This window comes from Rhinopithecus roxellana, chromosome 5 (assembly GCF_007565055.1).
Source record: "Rhinopithecus roxellana isolate Shanxi Qingling chromosome 5, ASM756505v1, whole genome shotgun sequence".
NCBI lineage: Eukaryota > Metazoa > Chordata > Mammalia > Primates > Cercopithecidae > Rhinopithecus > Rhinopithecus roxellana.
The window spans coordinates 25074963-25095724 of record NC_044553.1 but is presented as its reverse complement, the minus strand read 5'-3'; the positions used below and the strand labels follow the sequence as shown (position 1 = coordinate 25095724).

The window sequence follows — 20762 nt, the reverse complement described above, 5'->3', positions numbered from 1 at the left end:
GTAATATATTGCTGTATAGCATATAGTATATAAAATGCATATTCTATATTATGTAAATTAGATATATATATATTTGTTTCTCACATTCTCAATAATACTAGAACTCTGGGCATAGTCTTCAGTATAAGGATGTGTTGCTGCTTCTTCCCATTTCCTTCCCTTTCCCTTCAAGGAAATTGTATGTGCATTTTATAAGCAGGTCACCCTCATCTCCTCCTTTCTTCTGGAAAATGTTTGTATATAGAGTATGTATACTGGTAAAACCTGAGTTTAAGGGAAAAGTGGAATACAGACTTGAAAAGAAAATATTTCGGTTAAGGGATTTTACAGTTCATGTGATGTGGAGAAGGACCTGAATCTGATTCTTTGGGGTCTTACTCAGTCTGGTGGTTTGAACAAGTGCATAAGTCCCTCTGAGCCTCAGTTTATTCCCTGTAAAATGGGGTTAAAATGGCTCATTGACTTATTTTTCCAGGTCATTGAAAGAAAATAAGATTCTCTGTGAAAAGTGTGTTATCATAAACTGGAAATGGTTATTCACCTGCAGACATTTTTGGTAGAAGCTTAACTTTAAAGGATTTCAGAAGGAAGTTTTATCTTTTACAGACGTTAGTTTGAAATATTCATGAACATCAATCTCTGCAGTGGTGTAAAATACCCCCAGAGAATGAGCCAAGTAGAGACAGTACCATGCTAGACTCAATCTGACCCATGCCAGGGACTTTTATCAAAAGAGACCCCCCCAGAAACATATACAGGGCACAGGAGTGTCCACCATTTCTTTGCTCCCTACTAAGGTCAGAGTCAGAATCTATTGGTTTGCATGATTTTCCCAGTCATTAAGAAAACTAGATGGATGAAGTCCCTATAAATGCTGCCCTTTTTAAACAATGATGTCTTTCTAGGTCAAAGCAAGTATTAGGACGTTTACTCCCAGGGAAAAGCGCTTTGTTGAAGACAGCCGCAAGCTGTCCAAAAAGGTGGGTCGGTACAGTAGGTGGCTTGTTAATTGGTACACTCAGCACCTGAAGTATTAACACTTGCCTATAATTTCTTCCTTGAATCTTTTCTTCCCTCTTATTCCTCCTTTCTCCCTCTTGTCCCATCTCTCCACTTCTTTCTCCTTGTCCCCTTTTCTCCTAAAATAAGGAGTTCGGTCAGCTCCCATAAGAAGGACAGGACTTAGAACATACTTCTTGGATTAAATAAAGTTCTCAGACCCCATTATTCTCCTGATTCATTGTATAAACAAAAATTCCTAGCATCAAGACTGTCAATGTCTTATCCTGCATACCCGTCCTTTAATCATAGCCATTTCGTCCTCTGCCCTTTAGAGAAGTTTCAGGGAGGCACAGTATGTGGAGTCAATAACAGAATTAACCCAGCAGATCTTCAGAGACTTCTAGCCTGAGCTTCGCTCATGACTGCTGCTACCACTTCGGCGTGGTCTAAATTTGGGATGTGTTGGCATTTCACCCCATACTGAATGCAAGTTCTCTCCCTCTGCCTATTGCCCTTAATTCCTCTCTCATTCAGTTCAACAAAAGGTGAAGTTCAGGGCCTGGTAGGAAGTTTCACTTTTTTTCTTTTTTTTTTTTTGTGTGACCTTTACATTTCTTTTTCAGAGTCCCTCCCTGTTGTACTCTCCACAGCTCAGGATTTCACTTTGTACCTATCATCCCTCTTCAGTTGTATAACAAAGAACAAAGTGTCCCCTTTTTCAAGAGTTTATTACTTCCACCACTTCCTTTGGGGTGAGCAGCTGTGGATTACATAAAGCAGTTAAATATAAAGACATCTTATCATCCTTTTGTTTCCCATGAACTTCTGGGCATACTTGGGAAAGGCCTTAAATGTCTTCTGAGGGGAAGCCTCCAAATATTTCATTTTGGTCTGCCATAACATTGAGTGTAATATTTATTTTATGTAATCTGAGTAAATGTCTTATTTTATTATTATTATTGCCTTTCGCTCTGTTTACTTGAAAGTTAAAACCTGGGTTGAGGTGGGTGGGGTAGCTGCTTTGCAAGCACATTGAAATGAATCTGCCTACAACTGGGAGAGAGACGTTTCCTTTGCAAAACAAGACCTCCATGTGGGGTGACTTTGGGCTCTGAGAGCACCGGGGAACTTGGGGCTGAAATCCTGGGGTATGCTAGGACCCTCCCCACGTACCTCTTGCTACTTAGACCCCCAAATTTTGATAAACTTGAAATATTTCCTTAGGATACAAATACTTGAAAGCATTTCCTCTGTGACAGGCACTTTTCTAAGCTTTTTCATCCTCTCAACAACTTGTAAGATTGGCACTAATATCAACCCCATTTTATAAGAGAGAAGTTAAGTAACTTGCCCAAGGTGAACTTCAACCCCTTCCCAGAACTCTACTTTTCTGTAGACCTCTGGACTAGATAAGCTATAATACTTGTATGTTTTTATTATAAATCTATTCATTTGCTTCCAAACTAAACAATATAGACACTCATTCTGTGTCTGTATCTCTCTCTCTCTCTCTGTCTTTCCCTTTCTAGTTCTCTCTCTGCCTCTGTATGTGTCTTTCTCACACAAATTCACCAGCATTAAATACCTGGCTTCTGTAGTTTCACCATTTCCATTTTTGTTCTGAACACTGTTGAAACAGGCTGTTCTTTTTCAGATGAGCGCTAAAATGCATTTGATTCTCTTTTCCTCTGTGAATGATCATATTTTTAAAAGACTTTTAGAAGTGTCAGGCCTTCTTTCTATTATTATCATTTTTTTAAATTGGGATCTATACAGAATATACTTGAAATGATCAGGGTACCTGATCTAGATGGAATATTTGTAGTATTTAAATCTCGTTTCCTGTTTGTCGTTTTTTTAAATCAGATCTTATCAAGAGATGTGGACCGTGTGAAAAGAATCACTATGGCAATATGGAATACAATGCAGTTCCTTAAAAGCTGCTTCCAGTGGGAATCTACATTAAGAAGTACAATAGCATTCGCGGTAAGCTTCCTTTCTTATGTTCAAATTATTTGCTTCTTATTTACATCTATTCATCTTTCTGAAATATATTACAGCATAGGTGATTATGTGAGGGTTGTCTAAGACAGTACTTAGGTCAAATTTACCCTGGGAAATCCCTTAAATTACCCAAATCTTAGTCATATACGGTCTCTTGGTACATTTAAGAGCACCACTGTTGTATACATATGTTTAAATGTTTCTCCAGTTGTTGTTACAGCTACATTTGTATAGCCCTGCATTGTGTTTATTTTTTTTCTTTCTGTGCCAGTGACTGCCCGTAATTTTTGAAAAATGGCATCTGAAGAATCACATGACTGAATAATAACTGAATTGTTCAATTTACATTTTAAGTAAATTATTCCCGAACTTTGGTATTAAAGATGTTTATTCATTTCAAGCCAGTTGGGACATACTGATCATTACACATTAGAATTTCATTCAGTACCACAAAGAGGAACCACCCCTGTATATGAAATGTACCCTTTTCTCTGGTGACATTGGCTCATCCTTATGAGCATAATAAAATCACAGAATCAAAGCGCTGCAAGAGATCTTTAAACCACCTAAGTCTACCACTGAGAGCCCAAGAATCTTGGAAGGACTTCACAGCTGGCCTCATGCCTTCACTTTACATCTCAGGGCATCCTCTCTCATTTGTAAAGGGACTTGTCCTTGATCAAATTGGTAATGTCAGCCATGGGAGGAGAAATCAAGGCTCCCAACTGCAAATCTCTGTATATTTAGTATCATGACATTCATTTCTGTCCTGTGCAAAGATCACTATAAAAACTAATATGAGATATGAGTGGTCTAAGAGTGTGAATATCAGTCATGATCATTGGTGAATCTGGTTTCTGAATGTTATGTGGTTCTGTTTTCTGTTTTCTACTGCCAATATACGCTCAATGTTCTCTCTTAGCCAACAGGCATAGCTTCATTTAAAAAATGGGGGAAAAACATATTTAGCCCAAGATGTCAATGGGTTCAGGTCACTCCCAACATCTTTATGCGATCAAGTACATCAGCTCCAAAAGAGGCTTTTCCTTTGCCATTGGGGAGTATTTTGTTTGGTGTAGTTTATTTTAGTTCTCCACTGCTTCAGTGTAGAGGACCCATGCTGCCAGCAGGCTTGACCTTTTATATACTTTTTCTGCTGTCTGAAGTTGCTAAAACATTTGGCCTTAATAAAAACACTAATAAAGGTTTTATTAATCTGTATCCGTCATTGTCTCAGCATTTGTTTATCTACTTCCCTTTCTCACGTTCTCCTCAGCTGGTGGCTTCATGCGTTGGGTTCCTCTTCAACCTCCCCAGCTCCACCTCCCACCCGAATTCCCTTTCAAAACTTTCCATGGAATGTTCTATGCAATTCTGGGCAAAAGAGGAAAGTGAACACAATTGGTGGCTTCTTCCAGTCAGCACCCAGACAGCCGCTGTGAGGAGGAGAGGATTTCCTCTTTCTCGAGTTTAGTTTCTGGCACTGTGATTTTAGAAAAACAGAGATCTGTTGCCCTGGATTCTGTAGGGAGATGACAGAAATGATTAATGGGCTGCTGGCTTGATCTGAAGGAAGATTAGAACAGATGAATAGAAATAGGTCGTCTAATAGAGGGGACTTCTAAACAGGAAGGGAGCCTTGGAAATGGAGCCACTTCTCCACTGCCTTTTCTCTGAGGGATTCCTCCCTGCTGGGCTTCATGCCTCGGAGCAGAGCCCACCCCCAGACTGGAGAATGCAGGCTGCCATGTTGTACTCTCAAATCTCTGAGGCCCACAGCAAGGAAGATCAAGATGGTGTTCTTCTTGCTGGTTTTCCAAAGTATGATTTTGCAAGGATATGTGGGTTTATGCGACTGTGTGTATAGGTACGTTTCTCACTGGACACCATTGAAAAAAATGCAGAGCCAGTTAGATATGCTATATACCTACAGCCTATCATTTGGTTGTCCTGAAAGTACTGGAATAAAAGTGCTCACTTAAACTCATTTTCAGTTTTATTTAAAACTCTGCTTTCAAAAATTTAGACCATGTGTATGTTGACTGGCCTTAGTGATTCTCAGAAATATCATAGCCATAACGTGGTGGATACTTCTGCTCCCTAAGTTGACGAAGTGTAATTTCATTAAAAATTGTTTTTGTTATTCTTATTGTGATTATTCCAAAATGATTTCTGCTATTAAAGCAAGAGGCTATACAGAAAATGCTTTCTTGGGACGGAATAAAAAATGTATTTCAGTTTTTTTGTTGTTGTTTTTGAGACGGAGTCTCACTCTGTCACCTAGGCTGGAGTGCAGTGATGCGATCTTGGCTCACTGCAACCCCTGCCTCCTGGGTTAAAGCGATTCTTCTGCCTCAGCCTCCCAAGTAACTGAGACTATAGGCGCACACCACCATGCCCTGCTAATTTTTGTATTTTTAGTAGGGACGGGATTTCACCATATTGGCCAGGCTGGTCTTGAACTTCCGACCTTGTGATCTACCCGCCTCGGCCTCCCAAAGTGCTAGGATTATGGGCTTGAGCCACGACACCTGGCCTCAGTTTCATCTTCTTTCGTTCTTCTTTTAGTAAGATTATGGGTAGCCAAGCCTTCATTTCCTTTTATTTCATTCATGTACCTTGCCTGTAGACCTGTTAGCTGTCTGTAGGGGACTGGGTTGGAGGGGGCCGGGGGTGGAGGTGCACACCTGGGTGCCACCCTGGCTGTAGTACTGTGTCCTCGAGTCTGTGGGGCTTCATGATGGGTTGTCTTTCTGCAAAATGTTGGATCCTCAACCTGCCAGGCTTTTCTCTGCCTTTCTTCACTATGCAACTGCCGTATCTGTCGGAGGTGACACACTGACGGAAGTTCTCCTGTGATCTGTTGAAGACAGAATGCTGCTTGATGTCTTTATTCGTCATTGTGACACTTTGTTTATGTTCCAGCTGCTTGGCTTGGCATTACAGGGCAGAACAGTGGTGGTGTCTGAAGCAAGGTTTTAAGTCAGTGATTTGTTAAATGACCTGTAGTCAGGTCCTCTAATTGAAATTAGCATATGTGATAGTTGAGGGTTCACTGCACAGGTGTGAAAGGAGCTATTTTAGTTGAACCAGTCCCTGGTAGGGCTTTTCTTCCTGTGACGGTACAGGAAGTGATGCTAACACAACAAACTAAGGGCAGAACCGAAGGGATGTGTTGTTCTTCTGTTTTGTGAGAAAACATAAAATACTAACTTTATGTTCTGGACTCTTTCCAGGTGATACAAGCATGAACATTGTAGAATTCATGTTTAATCTATTCTCAGTGTCAATTTTAAGACTTTATGAAAGCAAACCATATGTTTTCCATGGATGCCTGTATACATGTGCATGAATATAATCATATCCTGTTGAAAGCAGCAGTTACAAAAAAGCAGGCTCTTCTTAAGATCTAGGTCCACGTGGTGTCTCATCAGAAGTGGATGGACAAACGTGAGAGAACTCACCTTGCTAGATGACCCAAGCGTCAGCTTCCTCTACCATGTGATTTTTCACTGCTACACTTACAGGGGTGGTTGTATTCCCAACATGAGAGAAGAAAGTTATCAGTAATTCACTGGCACTTGCTATGTTAATGTTGCTGCATAGTGTTGAATTTATTGTTATAAGAAATTAAACATGGTCTTTTGTAGGGTGGTCAGACCATTACAAATCAAGTTTCTACAGACTGAATTCTTCTTGTTAGGATGAACATTGAAAATCTTTCTCATTTTGTCTTTTCAGTCTTTCTCCTTCCCCTAGGTTTTCTAGACATTTTGGTATCTTGCCTTTTCTAAGGTTTACTTAGTTGTATTAAATTAAGTAGATATTTTTTCTTTTTCTTCCTTCAAAAAGTAACATTCTTGACTTTCCCATTTGAAAAACAAATTAATATGAGATGTCGACTTAGTGAACGAGGCCAAATAGAACTGAAATATTTTGCCTTGAAGTCAGTGCACCTGTATATTTCCCTATGAATAGATTTGTAAATATATGTGGTATTGTATACACATGTACATACATACACAAGACATGTACATGGCCATTCCCACACAGAGTTTGACTATTTGTACTATTAGTCATAGTTCATGTTATTTCAGTGCTTAGACACTGTCCCAAGGATTTTATAAATTTAGTTCTCACAACAACCTGCTGATGTAGATCGTGAGTACTGTCTTCTTTTTACAGATGAGAAAAATAAGCCTGTAGAGGTCAAGTACAGTGACAGAGCTCGTGTGTGTGTGTATGAGGTGGAGGTGGAATTGAAACCCAGGCCATCTTGCTTTAGCCTATGCAGGCTTAACCCTTCAGCTGTTCTGCTTCTCACTGATGCCCAGGATGCAATGCTTGTTGTCATTGTATTTAGATAATGACACCAGGAGCAACCATACTGATCATTTCTGATCTGTATTTAGATATTATGTGTGGGGATTAATCCTGTTCCAAGCTGTAATGCTATAGAGGAAAGAAACCCTCATTACATGGGTGGGAATAATTCTTCAGCTCAGACATTTTATTCACAAGTGATAATGAGACCAAAATCGAAGAAGCCAAAGGTGGCTGGGCATCACATGCCTTTGGCATCCTTGGGATCCAGCTGGATGATCTGAAAAGCCTTAGAGCCTTGCTTCTAGAGTGAGTCCCAAATTAGAGTCTGACTTAGTTTTTCCCGACCTTTGAGGAATGCTTTTAGATGATGTAGAGGGATTTTCAAGGGGAGAAGAAAGTAAAAACAGAAAACAACTAGTGGAAGAGTTCATGGAAGCCATTTGTACTTTTCAGGTTTTTTTTTTTTCTTTTTCTTTTTCTTTTTTTTTAGTATTCCAAGTTGTTCTAAAAAGGGATGGGGTAGAAGAGAATAACTATCCCTTATGTTCCTTTAAAATATCTTGAAATAATAGCTATAAAAGAGGCCCACATTTCTAGTGGGGATCTCTGTTTTATATAACCAGTGTCTCAGTGCAAATACATTATTTGATCATAATGACGATAAATTTGTTCTCAAAAGATAACTTTACATTGTGATATTTATATTGGTAGATCCAATCACATATGGGTGTTTTGTTATGACATACTTATATTTTATAAATCCCAATGTTGTCTATTAAAGGTCCTAAAGTTATATTATTATATAAATACATTTTTCATATGGTAAAATATTATTTACTTGACAGATGGCATCATCAGAAGGTGATTTTAAACACAAAGTTCTCCTGATGCTTTTAACATAGAATTGCATTTATGCAGCTTCGTTTTTCCACCGATCTTTCAGGCACACACCTATTGTATCAAGGGAGGCAAGTCTGTGGGGCATTGATGGATTCTTTGTTTTATTAAATTTTTACTTGGACGTTTGATCTTAAAAAGTAATCTGAATCTACCATATATCAATAAGTGTCTTCATAAAGCTATGATTTTAACATCTGTGACTTTTTTCTGATTTTTTGAGTGTAGGGAAATAAAGAATTTACTTTTCAGAGTTGACAAGGACTGAAATATGATACACAAATTAAAGCATCAATCAACCTCTCCCTTAATAAAGTTAAAAAATACAACTGTCCACTTGTTTGGTGATATCCCATATTTAACATATATAGAATTCTTAGCTTTTAGAGATCCTGGAATACTGAGAAAATGTGAAGTAATTTCACATAGAACTTAAAAACTTGAATATTTTGTGAAAGCAGTTTAGTAAAAACCAAAGGCAAGGCCTTGAGGACTGCTGTTTTCCATGATTTCTCTGTGGACCAAAAAACATTCAGATTCATTTTGCTTGGGTAAAAATGACAAATGCAATTACAACATTGTTTTGAGATTAGACTCTTTAAATAATGCTGGTCAAATGTCTTTTTGATGCTTTTGATATTTATGTGTTAACTGTGTCTAAAAGATTTACTTTAAGTTTTGTCACCAATCTACTCACAACCAAACGCACTTGCATTTGATTAAGCTCTTTCATTGGTTGTGACGTCCACCAGAAGTCACAACTGGATGTGCAGAGCAGACATCGCTGCCCATTTGCTAGGTGTGTGTGCAGTTGATGCTCAAAAATTATAAGTATTTCTGTAAAGCTGGAAAAACAAAATTTCACAGTTACAATAAGCAGAAGAAGAGGGGTTTTTAGACATCTTATAAGTGTGTATATATAAGTGCACACACATATCCATATACATATATATGCAAAATGTATAGCTATATTAAATGCTTAAAATATTTGGCATCTTATTATTTGTTTTAACATATGTAAGATAGTTTCCCTAGTCTTCCTTTTCATGAAGGACTATATAATATACTTTCAAAATATTTTAAAGTTTTTACAGTACTTTTTAAAAATAGGAACAATCCATCATTGCATATTGTGAGTATAATGTTTACAACATAATTGCACCTTCTATTGGCAGGTTCTCAGGCATTAACTAATTATGCAATTTAATAAAATTACAGTAATTGCATTAAAAAGATTATCTGTTAAAAATTTAAAAGGACACTATTAACTATTTTAGCATATTTTCATGTTTATATTTTCAATTTTGTGAGTTGTGATTTCAGACAGAATCATAGATTGACTGACTGAAATCACTTATCATTATTTTGGAGCATTTCAATTTTGACTAGTAAACATTAGATCTCAATTATTGTAATCATAGCACAGCCATATTCACATAGGCTGTTAGATGTAAATGATTAACTCCCCCTTTTGTGTATAGGTCCAGGCTCTGTGTGGGACCCTGTGTCACTACCACTGCCTTTTCCCAGCTTTCCGTTGGTGTGCACTTGCAAGCACATATTTTCTGCCTTCTCTGAATTTTCTGTTTAGGATTCTGTGATGGTTAATACTGAGTGTCAGCTTGATTGCATTGAAGGATACAAAGTATTGATCCTGGGTGTGTCTGTGAGGGTGTTGCCAAAGGAGATTTGAGTCAGTGGGCTGGGAAAGGCAGACCCACCCTTAATCTGGGTGGGCACTATCTAATCAGCTGCCAGTGCAACTAGAATATAAGCAGGCAGAAAAATGTGAAAAGAGAGACTGGTCTAGCCTCCCAGCCTACACCTTTCTCCCGCACTGGATGCCTCCTGCCCTTGAATATCAGACTCCAAGTTCTTCAGCTGAGGAACTCGGACCGGCTCTCTCCTTGATCCTCAGCCTGCAGATGGCCTATGGTGGGACCTTGTGATTGTGTGAGATAACACTTAATAGATGCATGTGTGTGTGTGTGTGTGTGTGTGTGTGTGTGTGTGTATTCCATTAGTTCTGTCTCTCTAGATAACCCTGACTAATATGGATTCCTTGTCTTTTATAGATTCCAAGTAGTGCAGTCTAGTTCACTCTGTTTTCCAGAGATACCCTGCTGAACTTGATACAGATTTTAGGATCTTTAATCTTAAAGACTCCAGAGGTCATGTAGCTCCTTAATGCAACTGATGCTTGACTACCACCTTCTTCAGGCTTGCTCCTTCTCAATCCTCCCTCTTTCCTCTTCTCTCTTCCCTTTTCTCCTTCCCCGTTCCACAAGCAGTGATGGTTTTGAGTATCTAATACACTGCTAGATACGGAAATGCAAAGATGAATTTTCATACTGAGCACTCATAAGTCTGTCTACCCTCCTCCCATATTTTCCACTCACCCTTCCTTCCCCCCTCCCTCCCTCTCTCTCTTCTTCCTCCTCACCCCATTTATCCCCTCCCCTCTGCCTCTCTCCAGCAGCCCTCCTCACCTCCTTGGTTTCCCTACTTGATTCCCCCAACTTTCTTCTATCATCCTCCCTTATATTTGAAAACAAAAGGTAATGTTTTGATTATTCAGGCATATCATAAGAAAAATGTGCTTTTTGGGAATTAAATTAGGTCATAAGCATGGAAGTATTTTAAAAACATGGAATGGGTTACATGTATGGGTAGGAATTGCTATCTGATATAACTATTGGTGGGTGATGGTATTCTTCAAAATCAGAGAAAAGCCTCATTAAAACACACACGCACTCATGTGCTATTTCATTGCAAAGTGTTTTTGTGGACCTGGACTTGTTGAGAAGCTGTTCAATGACAGGGTGGAAATGCAGAGCTTGGTATTGTGTGCTGTGGTTAATGTTCAGGAGTCGACCGTTTCCAGGACTACTTAATGTCTATTTAACCACCAGATGCCAAAGCAGAGTTCTACCTCAAGGCTATGATAATACTCTTCATGCTTGACCTAATACATTCAGTTCATGTCAAAAATAGATGGCTTATGCCTGTAGTTCCAGCACTTTGAGAGACAGAGGCAGAGTTTGAGGCCAGCCTGGGCAACAGAGTGAGACCCCGTCTCAAAAAAAGAAAAAAAAGAAAGAAAGAAAGAAAGGTATTTTATTTCAATGACTTAATACTTCAGGTTAATGTCATGTGTTATATAGTTATGCAGTATAACACGGCCTCATGATTGAAGATTGTTTTAGAATATTGCAACCTACAGAAAGGCAAAGGCCCAGTCTTTCATCTTTGTGCATATCCTTTTACTGCTTAGGATAATGTTAGGTACGCAGTAGGCATCTAATCAATGCTTCTTCGAAGGGTGCTAGAACTAGTGAAAACCATCTGTTACCAGATGTTACTTTCTTTTTATTCTTACGTCTCCGCTGATCATAACAGCCTGTGGCTGCATCAGTAGCTAAAATCCAAAAACAAGCTAGCAACTTCATCATATTCTTGTCTGGTATGCATTTTTTTGACTTTTACTTGATCCTGCCCATCCAGGGATTGTGCTAATTAGTAGCAAAATGGCCAAAAGGCAGTCAGGAGGAGGAAGAGAGCTGGCAAATCTCTAACTGCCATCACAGCCCCTGAATCTGAGAATATTCCATTCTTGATATTTTCAGAACTGAATGCCTTTTCTCCTCTCTCATTTGTTTCTATATGTGACACCTGGATGTGCAAACATTTTGCGTGATGCAAAAACAGAAAAGAATATTTAGAAATAGGGGGACCTGGTGTGTGTGAAAACAGTTATAACCACTTCCCTATGTAGGTTTTGACCTGTTGAAGAGCCACGCTCAGCACTTAGATATCTGGCTAATTTGATATTGCCTTTTTTTTTTTTTTTTCATTTGTTTCTAAGCTGTCATTTGTATTAGTCTCTCTGGCTGATCTTTTGGGGCTCCTCATCAGGTGGCGTGTGCTTGCCATTGTCTGGCTGTGCTTGGCAAGCGGAGGGCCCTTTTATTGCTGTGCGATGTGGGCGTGCTTGCTGGGATAGCCTGTAATTAGACCCACCACAGGTGACAGTTACTAGAGAGCCGAGTAATCATTCTAGCTGCCTGATCTGATGTTTATGGAGAGAAACCTTCTTTGTGGTCTGGTTAGGTTTTACTACAGCATGTTGTACTTTTGCCATTTGATTTATGATTTAGAAAGGTGTGTTTTGTTACTGCTCCCTTTCTCTTGGGGTTGTGTCACTGGCTTTTTAAATAACAGATGCATTTTAGAGGAAGATTTTTGTTAGTCTGATCATCCACGTCTCAATGTATAATCATCTAAGCTTGCTCTTGCACAGTGTTTACTGACTGTTTTAGTCTCCCTGGGATTCTCTTATTACCTAAATCCATATTGGTTTTGGCCTTTTAAAATGACTTTTCTGTTGCTTCCCAAGCTCTTTAAAGTTTCTGCTTTAATTCATTGTCTGGGATGCTTCATTTTGTCGAGGAAAAAAACCCAAAACAAAACAGAAATATACTTCTGGGCCCCATTGGTGTTAGGCAAGACCCAACAGCTGTTGTTTTAATCTAGAAAAGATGGAGCCATAGAATAAGGTAGGAGGGGCTTTCGTGGTCGGTCTGAGGGGAAGAAGAAAGCTGCAGGCTTCGGGAAAGTGATTTTCCCAAGGCCTCCTCATTTGTTTGTACAGAGGATTCTCAGCCCTACACTACTTTTATAATGCACGGCTTGTGTAGTCATAAACTTTGAAATTATGGTTTTAGTTCATGAGTACAAACTGCATATATACAGGATCCTTGGACTCAGCTTTTTTTTTTTTTTTTAAGATACATTTTCCCTCAGGTCTTACATTTGAGTAAAAATAGTTTGTGAGCCTGTGGAGTTGCTATTCGGAGTGGCAACACACCGTAGGGAGATGTAAATCTGCATTGTTACCTGTTACCTTGTGCTTACTTGACTGACTCTTCTGTTAGAACAGGTGAATATTCCTCATCAAAATGTTGTATCCATAGTGATGACAGTAATGAAGATGATAACGATGATGACAAGGATGATGATGATGATGAACGGTGCTTTTGTGTTTGGGAGGTGTTTAAGTTTTGACTTCTGCGATAAAAACTTGCTCTTACTTTATTAGGCATTAGTGACACTTTTAGTGAAGCCTTGTCTTACATTGCCTTCTCTTTAAGAAGGAATAGAGTATTGCTTCTTAAAGTAAGTATGCCTTTATTAATAGCCACATTGCTTCTGCTCTGGATTAAGCTAGGTACATGCAATTATAAACATTTTGTGTCCCATAGCAAGAGCAGTTTTCCTTGGAAATCACCGAGACCCTCGATTTTTTTGTAAGGAAACTTCTATAAGCTAATTCATTGCCCCCCGTCCCAAAATTCTACTTTTCACAATAGGAAAATGCATAGTGCATTTAGCTGTTAAAAAAATTAGCTGACTGTGGCCTCATTAGCTGCACCTCTTTTGGCAAATTTGATTTTGCATTTCATTGGTGATTTTTACATTTTTAATAATCTACATGTTTTCAAAAAATTGACTTCCTAGAAAGTTAATCAAAAACAGGATTGGGGAATAAGAGGAGGTAGAGAAAAAAGGAAAAGGAAAGAAAAATAACAAATAGCTTGACAACTGCTTGGGTTTACTTAAAGATAGTCCTGCAGGTGGCGATAGAAACTCATAAATGATAAAATCCTAAGGTAAATTTCTGTGGGCTACTTCTTGGGGATTTTAATTTCAGCAATTTATTTTTGATTTGATACAATCGTCTACAAGCAGAAATTATTACATTAGTAAAAAAATTTCAAATTTTCATGTTGTGTACTTTTCTGTTCTGTTTTTATAATAATTTTCTTGAATATTCTGTAGCACATTCTTCCTTATGCAGAAGAAATAAGATCCAGATTACTGCCCAGTTGGTACAGATTTCATTAGGAAAATAACCATTTTAAGACTTATTTTTTAAATTTCATTTTTACTTTCTTTAACCTGCAGCTAAAATTTGATGTTTATGCCATTGGCTAGGTTTAGCTTCTATGAAGGCCTTTGCTCTTGGGTGTGACATGGCTTAGGCGTGACACTGAGAGTGTGTGTGTGTTCACAGAGACATTCCTTCAAATCATAATATCAAATCTAGTTGCTTCCAGAGGCCATTTCCTCCCTTAGCTAGGTGTTTCCAGTTAGTTTTAATGTGCCTAGGAGCACAAATTTCTTGAAAGCTATTTTATCCAGGGATAACAACAAAACATAAATATGTATATTTTTAGCATTAGAAAATAGTGAATATGACAACATTTTTTCAATTCTTATGGTTATTTTGGACATGAAGCATTGTCAAAGCAAAGTGAAAGCATTTGGAATATAGGAGATCTTTCTTTTCTGCTAGTTAAGGTTCAAGAGTTTTTAAATTGCTTTTTGTGACTGTATATATTCATTGATGGTTTTTTAAGTTTGAGTCTGAAAATGTAAACTCTAAAGGATAAAACTAATTTTCAGCTTTCCTATTTTCTTATAGTCTCATTTAGAAAACCTTTGCAGTGTACATTTTCAAGGGGGAGCTGCCTTGATTCTAAGAAAATGTAATTATTTTGGTTTAAACACTTTAGGCTTTAGATGTTGAGTGTCATCAACAGACAACTGTGATGGTCTTGAGCAAATTATGTGAATTGCAGTCTCTGCCTTTCCTCTGAACATTTCACTAAGTCTTACAGTAAAGTTCAAACCAGTAATGTCTTATATGCTGTACCCTTGGATCCAGAATTTTTTATGATATAATAGAAGAGGCAGAAAAAGAAAGAAAAGAAACCTCTGGCCTTCTTATATTCTGTTTCAATTGTTCTTCCAATTACTCATGAGGGAGAGGAGTAGAATGCAAGTCAGACACTCTGAAAACCTATTTTGCAGCCTTCATATAAAAAATAGTCAGTTCTCTGCTCTGTTAGCAGCTGACCAAAATCTAATCCATTAAAAAATATATCGTGGTAAGCAGTTCTTGAAAATGTTTATAATAAATGGTAAAAGCCAAGCTTCCACTGTGAGATTAGCAGTTGGAACAGGATGTGTTCATCAGGAAATAGGTTATTGCCTGACTAGTGTGTCCTGCAGAGTAACCTGCAGGATAGATGAAGATTTAAAAGCTTGCAGTGCAAGGATTTTATTTGATTTTCCCCCTTTGCTTTCTTTTGCATATTCCAGTATTGTTTATCACTCATGGTATTTTTCCCAATGACTCTCTTATGAAGTTCATTTTACAAACAAAAAGTATGGCATGTTTTGGGGGTTGGTTCCATTCACACCTCATGATCATCTAATGACCTATGGGTATTAATGTTACTAATACACTTTTACATTATCGACTTTGTAGCTTAAAGATAAATGTGAAAGAATATTTTCCAGAGATCTGGACCTACCCCCAGCTTCCATCTTAAAGATACAGGAAATGCTGCAGAGAATTATGGTGTCTTTCCTGCTTTTTGCTTGACTGCAGTCCAGCCTCAGTCAGTGGACAGTAGCGTTCATGAATAATGCCTTCTACGTGGATGATACCTACAGTAACACAGGAATGACTAAGAGATCAAATACACTGGCTAAAAAGCCTTAGGGAAGCATTATGTGTCTGAGGTCTGATCTATTGTCTGGGAGGTCGGAGAGTGTTAATGCACTCTGCAAAGATTACACTCCCTCTCTAATTGCTCAGACACTTCCTTAAAGGATTTAAACAGTCAGGAAAGGTGATGCTCCTTGTCAATTTTAGTCTTCTGCCTGCAGTTGAAGTTTATCTGTCTTTCCACTGAGACCACTAGATCAAGTAACCTAGACGGTGTCAAAGGCATAAACTCTGAATTAGGAGTGAAAGCAATAAGAGATGTTATTTACCGTACCATTGTTACTTGCTCTTTAAATGCTCTGCATTCCATTTCTGGTGTTTACATAGTGAAAATGACAGCATGTCTGTGTTCCAAAGGGGGCCTGAAAAGGGTCCAAGGCTTCACTTTGACTTTTGATCAGATTTGTTTTCATAATCTTTTCGCAGTGCCGTAACACCCGGTGCAGCATTCTGCATTTAGGTTATTTCAGCTAAATATGTAGAAAATAGGTGACCTTTAGGATTTCCTCTGTGCATCTCCCCAACCTCACCCCTCCCAACACACCCCCATTCTGAAATATTTCCCCTGAATTAGGCATGTGCAAGACCAACCACATTTAGGACCTGACAACTTTGTCCAGATCATCATTGTAAACTTCAAACGATACACGGACACATTTGAAAAAAGGTCTCCTCTCTGCATTGGAGAATCCTAACTCAATCTTGTGTATCTGAGAGCTGATATAGCAATTTTATCAGATTCTGTATCTTTTATATTGCTTTGATTATAACTCAGGGTTTCCTAAATGACACTGAAAAGCTTAAACTAAGGTTTTACTAGTTCTTTCCCAATGGCAGTTTAGAAAATATCGGGGAGCTGTCTGTTTGCAAAGAGCATAATGAACTCCTTAAATTCACAGTCTGTGTTGCTGTAGGAAGGAGTGGGGAGTGCAAGCTTGCATTCCGCCTCGAGCATTTTCTCCCCACTATGCACAGTTGCGTCATTGAGAAGTAAGAATTCCTCTTAGACCAGTTCAAATTGCTAATATATGTGTCCTACAGCCTGCAATATAATATTTATGTAGCTTCCGAAAGAGACCTGGGAGGATTCCCTGTAATTCAAGATGGTAGTCTGACTGATGGGTGTAGAAGGATTTTTTTTTTTTTTTTTTTTTTAAAGAAATCCTTGTTTGTCCCATGAGATTTTCACACTTTTCGGCTGACGGCGCTGTATTTTACTCATCCTGTATAAAGCTGTCAGTGTATTCATTATATGTGTCTCTTGAAGACTCTGAGCAGATGAGGAGAACAATTGCTGGAGGGGGAAAACACATTTGAATCGAAATCTTCAGAAGAGCATTTCTGTAGTCTCTCCTGTTCCTGCTTCTGTGTGGACTGTCCCTCGCACTTTCTCTGATTGCATGTTATCTCACACTGTTGGTAGATTACACTGAATGTTTCATCTGTATATAAAAATTAAAAATTCAAACAAAAATCTGGCCCACATGAAGAACAGGCCCTTTGGGCATATGGTTCATTATGCATATTCGTTTAATTACTAAAACACTTGCGATGGCTTTAGTGCCCTTGCTTTCAACTTGCAAAGTTGGTTCTCTTCTATTGCACAGAAAATACAGTGCAGAATTCTGTTCTGAAGGAGAAAAAAATAAAAGAAAAAAATAGAGCCTTTGAAGAAATTATTGGAATTCACCAAAAGGAGGTATGATTCTCAGTATGAAACAAATGGAAGTAGGGATTTCTCCCCTTCCTCATCTTTGTCATCTCCTTCTCCCTCCCATTTCTACCACTGCCCCGAAGGCTGTTTTTACTGTGGTTAGTTTATAAGTAATGTGAGACTATGGATTTAGGTTTCAAACATGTTCCCTCGGAGCGCCTCAAGTCTCATGATGAAGCAAAGTTTTATTGTTTAGAAGGGGGCTGCTATGAAAGTGTGACTTTAATTGATTTTTCAGGGCAAACAGGTGGTGATGGTTTAGACATCTCCTGGCCTGAGTGCCACTCCTAATTTGGGGCTACACATATAATAGCTTTATTAAAATAAACAATCCCTTGGCTTTGGTTTTACCTGAACATCTGCCTCCTGGTTTTTAAAGGGTTTTTAAAAATATTTTCATTGTGTGCTTAAAAGGGTCTGATCCTAAAATAGCTAAGAAATACTTTATTTTCTATTTATGCCATCAAATTTGTTATTTTTATCTGATGTTAAAGACACTGAAATTTAGAAGCATCTTTAAATGGGATAATCATTACTTCAGTAGTTTTCTTTAGAGCACATTCATGTGCAAGATGCAACAGATTTCCAATGTAACAGGTCAAAAATTGAATTTGTAGTTGCTTGGTTTTGATTTGAACTTTTATCTTGGTGCACAAAAGATTGTTTGAGTGAGTACACATACTTGTGTGTGTGCACACTCATGTTTTACGACCATATTTTGGATTTATTCCTGAGCTCTGGTGATGTTTCAGCATTGTAAAAAAGCTCCTTGAACTCCTCTTGATCAGAATAAATTCAAGACTCCTAACAGCATTTCTAAGGGAAAGGAGGATCCAAGCCTTGGCATCATTCTTGTTTTTAGTGGCAAGTATGTATGGCTCTGATACAAGCACATTTTTGCTTTTCAATTAAGCAAATAGGTAGTCTGTCTGAGTAACGGGAGACCATCCAAGACATTCTTGATACGATTCCTAAAGGAATTGTACTTTGCTATAAATAGCATCACTCACTAATCATTATTGGAGGGTTCCTGAATTAGGGCACCTTAGTCGGTTTTAAGCACATCGAATATGTACAAAGCTGTTGCAGGCTTAATATGAACTTACTGCAAGCCTGCTTATTTTAGTGCCAGAAATAAAGCTGCAAGTGGAGTAACTTAATACCGTGAACTGCTTTACTCTATCACTGCACTAATGCTAATTAGATACACTTGCTTTATTACCTAGAGCATTTTTTTCTGTGTTCATTCTGATCTAATCTTTCTATGAACATAAAGGAGTAAGTCATGAAGGAGTAAGTCGTAAGTGTTATGTTTAAGCTTTTAGTCACAATTGCAGCCTAACGTTCATGTGAGCAAAGTCAGAGAACACTCTTAGAGAATGCTTTGTCCACTTACAGTCCAATTAGAATCCCATTGGACTTCTACCATGGAGGGCCCCACAGTGCCAAAAATTACGCTTCTGAAATGAGTAAGACACTTATCGATACATTTAATGGAATTTTGTTCTTGACCTCTTCATCTACCCACCTTTATGGAGAATAAATAAATGCGTGAAGAATTTTTTTCCTCTCTTCCTTTAATCAGAGCAGAGAATTTGCTGATGGCTTTGAAAGATGTATTTACCAAAATCAGACTTTCAGCTGCTCAATTACCACCTTCTGCAAAGACGCATAATGAGAAATTTATTGTCTGATTCTAGACCTGAAATTATGATCATTCTAGGGGGAAAAAGCCAATAGTGCAGCACATTAGATGCTTTTTTCCTTTCATTTAGTTCAGTGCTTTTCTACTTTTTAAACTACTTTTTCTGCCTGTATGAGTGGTGTGGGGATTTTTATTGGGCCATAAGTGATTGTTTGACTTTTTTCCATTTATATAAAATCATCACAAAATGTAGACCATAGTGTGGCCAGTAGCATGATGCAAACATTAAAGGGATCGAATTTTAATAAATGCTTCACATTTAAGGAAAGAAAAACTATTTAATAAGAAGTGAATGTATGATATAGGTTAGAAGCCTTCTTTACCCCGTTTAAAAAAGTCCATTAATATATTCCAAAGGGGAAAATAAAAGTCAACGAAAACTTCATATCTAGAAGAATGAAGTCTAAAAGCCTCTAACTTATATTTAACCTTAAGATAATATATTTTATATATCATATGTACTTTCTTTAAAATTAGAATGGATCAGCCATAGTCTTCATAGAAATGTTCAGTATAGTGGTATTGTGAAACTGACAGTTTGAAAATGACATGCGTTGTTTATTTCAATAGTCATAGAGGATAGTAAAAGTGAGAAACATTATAATCGAGATGTCTACCTACAAAAGCATTGGGAATAAATGGCCAGATGGGGTTATACCCACACCAAACTAGAACTACTTGATGGAAATGTGTCTGTAAGAGCAAGACACCAAGTCTGATGTTCCCCTAATTAACTGACCAGGTCACTCTATGACACATAGGATTAGTCAGAGACAATGTCAAATAAACACCAGAAATAGTACATTTCACTGCTCATGGATCTTAGGGAAACAAATGGTTAAAGACTTTTGATTTGGTAACCTTTCTTTATATTATGGCACCGAGAGCATGACTTAGAGGTACAGGTGGAAATATGAAGGTTTTATTAGAGAGCAGGGAAGAAAAGGGAGGGTCAGGGCAGGAAAGGACATTTTGATTCTGGAGCTTCAAGAAGCGGAGATTTGCCAAGGCCATTCTTCCATTATTGGTGTCTCTTTCCCTTTCCCCTTCTCTACATAGGACTTTGATTGGGAAGAACATGCCCCCTCCTACACCCACTGGTTTCTTCCAAAAGTGTAGAATTGGTTTTCTGGTCAGTCTAAACAGCCTCTCCTAGTTTCTCTTCACCCCTTTTACGTTATATAGGTAGACCTCCTTTTATCAGGCTTCACTTTATTGCACTTTGCACATATTGTTTTGTTTGTTTGTTTACAAATTGAAAATTTGTGCAAACCTACATCTAACCAGTTTATTGGCACCATTTCTCCAAAAAAGCAAGTTATCCAGAAGTTCTAGCTGAGTTAATTGATTAAGGTGGCTACACTAAACAGTGGATTTTCAGTGTAGAAGAAACAGCATTCTATTGGAAGAAAATGCCATCTAGGGCTTCCATAGCTACAGAGAATGCTTTATTTAAAGCTTCAAAGGACAGGCTGACTCTCTTGTTCGGGGTTCATACAGCTGGTAACCTTAAATTGAAGCCAATACTCATTTAGCAG

The 20762-nt window shown here is 38.1% G+C and overlaps 1 protein-coding gene across 3 annotated transcripts in view; it reads left to right on the top strand.

The window, feature by feature from the left end:
- Positions 1-20762, top strand: part of MCTP2 (multiple C2 and transmembrane domain containing 2) — a 262919-nt gene that overhangs the window by 172007 nt on the left and 70150 nt on the right. For all 3 annotated transcript variants that reach the window (XM_010371429.2, XM_030930371.1, XM_010371430.2), the window contains 2 exons: positions 906-980; positions 2869-2988. In XM_010371429.2, coding sequence (XP_010369731.1) covers positions 906-980; positions 2869-2988 — 195 coding nt within the window. The remainder of the gene's footprint in view (positions 1-905; positions 981-2868; positions 2989-20762) is intronic.